This window comes from Scylla paramamosain, chromosome 29 (assembly GCF_035594125.1).
Source record: "Scylla paramamosain isolate STU-SP2022 chromosome 29, ASM3559412v1, whole genome shotgun sequence".
Taxonomy (NCBI): Eukaryota; Metazoa; Arthropoda; class Malacostraca; order Decapoda; family Portunidae; genus Scylla; species Scylla paramamosain.
The window spans coordinates 10329480-10339379 of NC_087179.1; the positions used below are offsets into that span (position 1 = coordinate 10329480).

The window sequence follows — 9900 nt, forward strand, 5'->3', positions numbered from 1 at the left end:
TAACCCAGACAACACTTTCACCATCACCATCACTGTCACCACCACCAGCACCACCACCACCACTGCCACCACCACCACCACAGTAAGAAGTTTGTACTCACAGCACTACTTAGCTTAACATAAATTACTGGCAGATTATTTACACAAACAAAAGATGATTGGGGAGAGGGTAGGATGAGGCTGGGTAAAGGGGGAAGGGACAAAGAGGGGATGGGCAGAGTTTGGGAGCTATGGTTGGGGAGAGAGGGGATGTGAGGGGATGTGGTGTGAGGTGAGGGATTGGGGAAGTCCCCTCACAACCTGTAAACAACCCTTTTTGTTTTCAATTATGTGGGGGATGTGTGAGGATGAAGACTGTAGGAGGCAGAGGAATGGTGTGTGTGTGTGTGTGTGTGTGTGTGTGTGTGTGTGTGTGTGTGTGTGTGTGTGTGTGTGTGTGTGTGTGTGTGTGTGTGTGTGTGTGTGTGTGTGTGTGTGTGTGTGTTGCTGAGATGGAAAAAATAAGTAAGGGACAGAATATATTGGTGGGGAATGATATAAAAAAAAATGTAACAAAGCAATGTGACAATAAAACAAAAACAAGAATGCCAAATACGCAAAATAAGCATTTCTTTTCTGCTACACACACACACACACACACACACACACATACAGCAGGCCATCTCCATGATACACGTCCACACACAAAACTATGTAACCTTTCTAAACATACACAAACACACTTTGTGAGCAACATTGCGACCACAGTAATAGAGGAATGGGGCATGATGTATTGAGAAGCTTGGCAGAAGAGGGAGAAACACATGACTGGGAGATGAGATTGGCTGTGAAGAGAGAGTGAAGGAATAAAGAGGATGAGAGTGAGACAACAGTGATGACAGAGGGAACTGTAAGAAAAAAGTAGTAGGAAGAAAATTTTACAACTTTTTATCTTAGAAAAACAAAGAAATCATAATCATAAAAATTAAGCTAAACTGCACAGCGCACTTGGGATGCAAAAAAATAAGAAGGCGGTCAGGTAAACAATGCAAATATAAGCTATGCCATAACCAGACATTACCAAATTTTGCTAAAGCACTGCATTAAAACTCAACATTTCCAAAAAACACCAGGGTTTCTATAAAATTATATATATTTGTTTATAAATATATAGAGCTCTGCATGTAAACACAGGGACGTTGACACACACACACACACACACACACACACACACACACACACACACACACACACACACACAACACATACACATACACACACACATACACGCACACAAGCACACATACACACGCACGTACACACACATCCTGCAGACAAAAAAATAATTTCATAGAAAAATAAAGCTATTCACAGGATTCTTTTTTTTTTTCAGCAGCAAGTTTAAGCACTAAACTTTTTTCGGAGGGGGATGAGTTTGGAGATGGCCGTGTGTGTGTGTGTGTGTGTGTGTGTGTGTGTGTGTGTGTGTGTGTGTGTGTGTGTGTGTGTGTGTGTGTGTGTGTGTGTGTGTGTGTGTGTGTGTGTGTGTGTGTACTGTGAGAATGAATTATAAGGAACTGAAAATTAGGACAAAATAAAAAGATGACAATGAGGAAACATGAACAGAGAAAGCCACACACACATGCATGCACACACACACACACACACACACACACACACACACACACACACACACATGTAAACAGAAGAAAAAAAAATATTTGTCTTAGGGAGGAGGAGGAGGAGGAGGAGGAGGAGGAGGAGGAGGAGGAGGAGGAGGAGGAGGAGGAGTGGGCAAAAAGGGGCAGGGACAGAACAAAACTGAAAGATAACTAAGAAACTAAGAAAAACTGAAAACTGCTACCAAGATCAAGCTTGTCCACAGCATCCCACCTTGCCTACCTAACACAGGAGGAGGAGGAGGAGGAGGAGGAAACTGGATGGGATTGCAAAGGGATGGAAGGTGATGGAGGAGGGGGAAGACCAGGAAAAAGACATGGTAAGGAAAGGAAAAGGAAAATATGAAGATGGCATGGAAACATGATGGAAAAGGAAAGAAAAAGAAAGGCAGGAGAGGACTTAAGTATATCTGGTGGATAATAGAGGAAGAAAAGAAGGAAGAAGTGTAGGATGAGGAGTAGGATAAGGAAGAGGAGTGAAAGGGTTACCATCTGCTGCATCCTTTCCTTCAGGCCTCAGAGGTAACAGTTCCCTTGGGGGTGTAGACACGGGCATTGGGATCAAGAGTCGAGTGCTGGGGCTTCTTGGGGATGGGGGGGGAGATCGGGGCTGGGGGTGAGAGAGGGACGGGTGGGGAGAGGGGCACTGGGGGCGAGATTGGGACTGGAGGGGAGACAGTGTGTGGGCGGGCCAGAGGAGGGGCTGGGGCTGGGGAGAAGGCCAGGCCACAGAGGGACTCGAGGGGCGAGGTATCCATGAGGCCGTCCACCATTACTAGAGATGCCGGGGCTGCCTCCATCCCCGAGGTTGTCACCTGTAGGGAGAGAAAACTGTGAGTCGTGAGTATGGATCACTGGCTCATTGACAGAGTGGATTTTGGCGCCGCAGTGGGGTTGTGTGGCGCACAGGGAGGAGTGTGTCTGTTACAGTATTGGGGAAGGATATTGGAAGGATACTGGGGACTGGAGTGGGCAGGGTGAACAATACAGATGATTATGAAGCGGAGGATGTCATGGGGTGGGTAATGGGATGAATGTGAGTGAGTTCAGAGGAAGGATACAGGGGGCATTGGAGTGAAGGTCATGAACAATACATAAGGATGATTAAGAAGTAAAGAATGTCATGTTAAGTAGTGGGTGATAAGATGAATGATGAATGACTGTCACTGATAAGAATAGGTGATGGGCAAGGAATCAAACGTGGTGTGGGTAATGAAAGGATGTGAAGAGGGTATGGTATAGACTAAGGAAGAAATTATTGAGATGAGCAATGTCAATGGATGAATAATGGAATGAGTGTAAGTTGAAATCAGATACAGGCTGGCAATGGTAAATGAGAGTAAGAAATGAGAGATGGGATTTGTCAAAGGGTGTAGATGGGGGTATTTGTGGGATGAGCAAGGAAATGGGGATGGTCAGGTTGATAAGAACAAGTCTATATATAATAAAATATGGGCACAGAAATCATGCATAACACAAAATAACAAATGTATGGAGATATGGCAAGCAAGTATCTAAATCATTCAACATATGGGGCACTACTGAATATTGCAAAAATAATAAATGCTAACAAATAAATCATACATCAATAAATAGGTAAAGGTGGTGGGGAAGAATGTGTGTGTGTGGGTGTGTGGGGATGCATCCTTACCTGTGGGAGGAGCTTTGAGGTGTAGTGGATGGGGGTGGTGTCAAGGGTGGTATTGGGGAAGCTGGTGGGGGGGACACACTGCCAGGACCTCAGTGATCTTGGCCTTCAGCTCCTCAATCTCCTTGTCTTTGGAGCTCACCAGCCCTGCACATGGATAGGAAATATTGTGCATCAGGAATAAGTGCCAGGAAGCAAAACCCTTTCACTGTTTATCTTTTTATGCAGGAGGGCACCAACTAATCTGGCACATCCTTCCTCAGTTACTAACCATTCTGAGACATTTCTTCTTCTTTCACAGCCTCCTCCAAACATTATACAGATTAGAAATTGCAAAATCTATTCTTTTCATCCCCTCCTTTCTCGTATGTGCTTAAAATATTATATACATATTTTTTAGTGCTGTGAATTGTTGCTTATTACAGTGAAAGGGTTAAAATGTAAAATTCTGGGAGAAATGCTTATGAAATAGAGTAAGTAATTAAAAGGAGAGAAGAAAAAATATATGCTCACTTCACTCATATCACCCAAGTAGTCAGGATATATGTTATGAAAACCTTGTCGACCATCAGGATTCAAATAGGTACTCTCTTATCAAAGTAATCAAAGTACAAGTCAATACAAGGAAATGTAAAAAAAAAAAAGAAAGAAAATAAACAGATCAAAACCAGTATGAAAATCTCAACTTTACAAAAGACACACAATCCTTCATCAGCCCACCCTGTGAGATCTCCAGCTGGCGTTTGGCTTCCCCAAGAGCAGAGAAGAGATCAAGCTTGACACGCGTTTCTGCAGACAGCGACGTCTCCAGGTGGGTGTTCTTGTCCTGCATGATAGAGAGGGCGGACATGAGCACCTCCGTCTCACTCTGGATGTCCTTGTACTGCCGCAGCGCCATGTTCTCCCGCTCCACAGTGTGCACCCGGTCCTCCGAGATGCGCTGGTCCCGACGCAGGCGCTTGATCTCTGACTCAAGCTCATTGCGGCGACCACGGCAGGACTCGCTGCACTCATTCCTGTGGGGGAGGCTGCGTTATCTTGCTGTCTACCTCATTGTGAAGAGGAAAGGAGAAGCCAAGAGACAAGATAAACAGTAGTATGGAATAAAATAAAAAATGTGGAGAGAAGTATAATGTACAACAGTGGTTCCCAACCTTTCCTAACTTCAAGCACCTTCCCAGGAACCTTTGGGAAATTCATGTACCTAGCAAGCAGGACAAACAATTACAAAGAAATTAAAAGAATTTTTTCATGTTTTCCCTAGTTTCATGACCGAAAATAAATCACTAAAAGTATTTGGTCTCTATTTTACACCTAGAAAATAGCTTATCAGTCCTACATAATTGTTATATAGGTGCTGAATGTATAACAAAAAATGCTACATCTAAGCATAACATATTAATACAATGCATAACTTTTTAATGTTGTAATCTCAATTCAAATTAATTCCTTACATGACAATTTTTCTCCTAAAATATCTTTCTACTGTGGCCTCTTATAATTGTACACAGATTATATCATGTACATCCTACATGACACACAATTTTCTCCCTAAAACATTTTTTCCTGCCATACATTCTTACATACAATGGCCATGTCATGTATCCCATCATTTCCAAGTACACTTTGAAAAAAATCATGTATTCTGGGGTGCACCTTGCACCAAGGTTGACTGTCATTGATGTACAACACAGCAAAGGTAATGATAACATACAACTCTGAAAATTATACAAATGACCTGTAGTACATAGAAGCCAGGATAATTCTGAGACCCCTTACTATGGCGGAGAGGAAAGGATTATCTGTTACTCTGAAAAAACACGATAATCTATAAAAGCAAAGGTCACTCACTTGGCATTGGCGAGGGCTTGTGCTCTGGCCTGTGCTTGCTCCTCGGCCTTCTTCTGCCGCCGCTCCAGCACAGTGACCTGCTTCTCGGCCGCCTGTCTGGCTTGGCGCTCCTCTTGCAGCCGCCGCTCCAGGTTGCTGATGGTGGCGCGGTCATTCTGGCGCGCTGTCACCAGCCCGTGGAGTCTTGGGATGGAGGGAGAGAGGAACAAACAGGAGTTGAAGCAAGCACTAAGAAAGAATTCAAGATTAGCAAACACAAGTCCTCATTAGCCAGTGAATCTACATAAAGAAGTAACCTGTACACTCTCTTCATTACACACACACACAGGACACTCACTTATTCTGCAGGTTGTCATTGTCCTGCTGGAGCTGATTCATCTCCTGCTGTGTGATCTTGTCACTGGAGATGAGATGGTTTATCTGGTTGCGCAGCTCCTGCTCGGTCTGTCGTGATGCCTGCAGGTCCGCCTTCAGTCTCTTGATGTCCGCCTCCAACCTGAGGTGCAGTGACAATTTTATATTTCCTCTACATCTGCTACATATATTTTACATTATCTTTAAGGTTTTATACAATAAATGTTTATTCATATTTTCATTTAGACAAGCAAGTAAGTCAAGATATTAATGTGAATGCAATACTGTTCTCAAGAATAAAGATTATATCTTTGTTTTAATAATGCATATAAAGATTTGGCAAAACTGATAAAGTTACAGCATTTTCCCAAGTCCCACCTTATGATGCTGACATTATCATCCTTTGTGCCAGCATGAGAGCTATCCTTGTTGCTCTCCTTATTTTTGTTTTTCTTATCGCGTGAAGAGGTCGAGGAGCCCCCACTACCACCACCGCCACCACCACCCGAACCCGAGTCTCTGAGGTTGTTGGTGTGAGAGCCGGGCAGCTTGGCAGAACCATTGCTCTGGGATGCAGATAATGCCAGGACACTTAAAAGATAGAATAAGGAGCAAGAGAGGACAAAATAGGAGAACAAACTTGTTCTGTCTATATACCAGGTTGCCAATCCCACACAGGGCAGTGCAGACAAGGCACCACACACACACACACACACCTCCTACACTCTTAGCCCCATCAGCCCTTGGTGGCAAGGCTTATGGCCCACTGTACAACATCCCAAGTTTACCCCTGCCCCCTCATAATGTAACTGTTCCCTATCCCACACCTACTCCAATCCTAAGACCACAGCAGATTCAGGGTCCTTCCTAGGTAGGGAATGCTCCCTCCACATTCATGTTAAAGGTTAATTTTCACTATTTCATATAAAACACTGAAAATGGAGACAAAAGTCAACATTCTTCATGGTCTTGAAACCAATTCACTTGATATCAAAATAAACAATACAAATATTCTTTATGGTTTTAAATTCAATTAACAACTAATCCAAAACTAACCAACAGCAATGAAAAATAAAAAAACACCACACCTTTCTCCACAACTGTACTCTCCACACACTACCACACCCTGTTTTCTCCTTCATCCACTCACCTGCATGGATGCATTGACTCTCTTCTTCTCCCCCTCAATGGGTGAGGAGGTCAGGCTGGGAGAGTGAGGCCCCGACGAGCCACCACAGGGAGGGGGAACTCCACTACCACCAGAGGAAGTGGGTGAGGTGCTCTTGGCATTCTTGTCCTTCTCTGCCTCGAGGCTTTCGTCATAGTCATTAACAGAGCGTGAATTGGACCATCTGGAAAGGGCACAAGGAAGAGAAGGTGATTTAGAGGATGAAGCAGAGTGACAGCTGCAATATTAGACAGTGTTAGAAGGATGGGATAATTTTAAAATGAATATGAGTTTTATTTGATGGCAGGAGACTGTCTAAGCTTACCAGAAAGTATTAGAGAAGGAAGAGACAAATCTATGAGAAGATAAAAATGAGAAAAGAAAAGAGAAGGCTCAGACAGGAAGTGGCAAAAGAGATGGAGAAGAAAGAGAGCTAAGAAAAGGACCAGGAAGACTTTCTCACACCTTATTCTGCATACATTCCAGTACTGTAAAAGTGAGAGGGAGGGAAGGAGGAGAAGGAGGACCAAGGGAGGGATTAGGAGAACTCACTCACCCCTTCTTCTGCATGTATTCCAGTTCAGCATGTATTGTGGAGCCATTGGGGAGACGATTTTTCTCTGGGCGGTGGTGTATTGAGGTTGGGGGTGGGGAAGTGCCCTCATCCCCTCCCTGACTCAGCTCTGGGGGCCGGCTGTCCACCCGCACTCCCCGGCCCCCATTCCCACCCCGGCTACCACCACCACCGCCACACACCCCATTGCTACTGCTACTACTGCTGCTACTGCTACTGCTACTGCTACTACTACTGCTGCTACTGCTACTGCTGCTGCTGCTACTACTGCTGCTGCTGCTACTACTACTACTGCTGCTGCAACTGCTACTGAGGTTACAGCTTCCACCTGCAGGGAGGGCAGAAGAGGAAAATTAGAGTAGCAAGTACTAGGGTGTTCATTGTGAAGTTAGAAAGAAGGGATTTCATGTATCTACAATGTCAGCATAGTAGTTATATATAATCTTACTTATAAACTCTGCTTATTCCATAATAATAATAATAATAATAATAATAATAATAATAATAATAATAATAATAATAATAATAATAACAATAATAATAATAATAATAATGAAAAAAGATTCATAACTTAAAAAAAGAGCAACAAGAATAAAGATAACATGAAAAGACAAATAATAATGATAACAATAATGATAAGAAATAAGATCAAGATTATAAAGAAAACAATACTACTATTACTACTACTACTAATAGTAATAGTAATAATAATAATAATAATAATAATAATAATAATAATAATAATAATAATAATAATAAAAATAACAACAAAAGATGCACACCTTGAAAAATCATGAACAATAACAATAATATGTAGAGAAAATAATAACATCAACCCTCATCATCAGTAACATAACAGCAAGTTGTGCAGGAGGAGCGGCAGACAGACTTACCAGTGTGATTGAGAGAGGATGTGGCTACTTCCACCTCCCCATTCAATGTGATCTCCTCTCTCTTCTCTTTCACTGCAACACAGGAGAGGAGCACGTTAGGATGGCACATCACACCACAAAGTTAGGTAGTCACAAAAAAAGAAAACACCAGTATATACAAGGACACCTACAGCATCTCACATGCCACTGCACCACCTCATGACAACAAGCAATCCCAGACTCCTCTCTGCAGATGCACTACATGCATGTCACATTACTTGTAGTTTTCTTGCATGAATATTTTCAGCAAAATGTCCTGTATGTATCCCTACACAAAGAGATGTTCGCCATATCTTAGCCACAGTAAAAAATCTGAATGCCTTATCTTCACAAAAAAGTGAAGGCATAGATTTTCAACTTACATATGATAATTTCTCAATTAACTAGAGTGTTAGCAATGCCTGTGGTCAGATTTTGATGAGTCTGCCTTATTAATGGTATCTCCACACAGGTTCTTGCAAAAGGAGAACTTATATTTCTCTCTCTACACACACACACACACACACACACACACACACAAATATATATATATATATATATATATATATATATATATATATATATATATATATATATATATATATATATATATATATATACATATAAATTTTTTTTTTTTACACATTCAATACATCCTGTCAGCTGTATGTAATAATCTGTACACACAGGTGTTAGTGACTTTAAATTGAGAGGGAGGAATGGGGGAGGGGGAGGGGGAGGGAGAGAGAGTGGACAGGAAATAAGATTAGATTATTAACAATGTTGATGGAATGGGGTAAGCACGACACAGACAGACATTTAGAAAGACAGACACTGAATTACAAAGGTACACATAGAAAGATCAAAATAACACTGAGAGCTTGAGTTACACTGAAAATAGGAATGCATGTGGCTGTTGTGAAATAAAGTGGGGAAAAACAAAAAAACAAAAACAACATTAGGAAGGGATGAAACACACAAAAAGAAACTGAAGATCACTGAAGATATTTGTTTATGACATAGTGCAGAGGAGGTCTGGAAATGGAAGAAACAGGTGTGTCATATAGATTTAACAGTATAGTTATAGTACAGCACTCGAGACATGAGGTAAAAGGGAATGGCTATGTTTATGTGAATGAAGGTAAGTGATGAGAAGGATCTGTGATGTGATAGTGTACAAATAGTGATAGGGAGACTACTGAGTGTGGAGGAGGGTGTGAAGGGTGATAAGGATGTGTGAAGATAGTGATAGGGATTAATGTGATAATATCTGTAGGGTGATAGTGTGTGTGTGAACAAGGAAGTTTTCAAGGGGGCCTGGGTGTTTGGGGTACTGGGTATTGGGTGGTGTGCAAAGGGTGATAAAACGGCATGTCACTCACATTTGTCTGGACTAGAGGTGGCCTGCAGCTCGGGCGGAAGAGCCTCCTGAAGAAGCTGCAGATAGAACTCATTCTCTTTCGCCACCTCACGCTGCTTCCTCTGTATCAGGGAGAAGGGGTTAGTGGCCTCTCTCTCTCTCTCTCTCTCTCTCTCTCTCTCTCTCTCTCTCTCTCTCTCTCTCTCTCTCTCACACACACACACACACACACACACACATAATTTCTGTTCCACAGTATTATGATACACACACACACACACACATACACACACACACACTACAAGTCCACATAAATGTTATGAGAACTTCATTATATTCCATATAAAAGATGATTAATAAAAACTGCAATCTCATC

The 9900-nt window shown here is 42.2% G+C and overlaps 1 protein-coding gene across 1 annotated transcript in view; it reads right to left on the minus strand.

The window, feature by feature from the left end:
* Window positions 1-374: 374 nt before the first annotated feature.
* Window positions 375-9900, minus strand: part of LOC135115630 (macoilin-2-like) — a 17199-nt gene continuing 7673 nt past the window's right edge. Inside the window, exons 6-15 of the mRNA XM_064032556.1 lie at window positions 9547-9646; window positions 8147-8218; window positions 7236-7581; window positions 6662-6863; window positions 5890-6077; window positions 5495-5653; window positions 5158-5340; window positions 4027-4322; window positions 3351-3453; window positions 375-2489 (exon numbers count right to left, since the gene is read on the minus strand). Of these exons, the coding sequence (XP_063888626.1) occupies window positions 2168-2489; window positions 3351-3453; window positions 4027-4322; window positions 5158-5340; window positions 5495-5653; window positions 5890-6077; window positions 6662-6863; window positions 7236-7581; window positions 8147-8218; window positions 9547-9646 (1971 nt within the window). The 3' untranslated portion in view covers window positions 375-2167. The remainder of the gene's footprint in view (window positions 2490-3350; window positions 3454-4026; window positions 4323-5157; window positions 5341-5494; window positions 5654-5889; window positions 6078-6661; window positions 6864-7235; window positions 7582-8146; window positions 8219-9546; window positions 9647-9900) is intronic.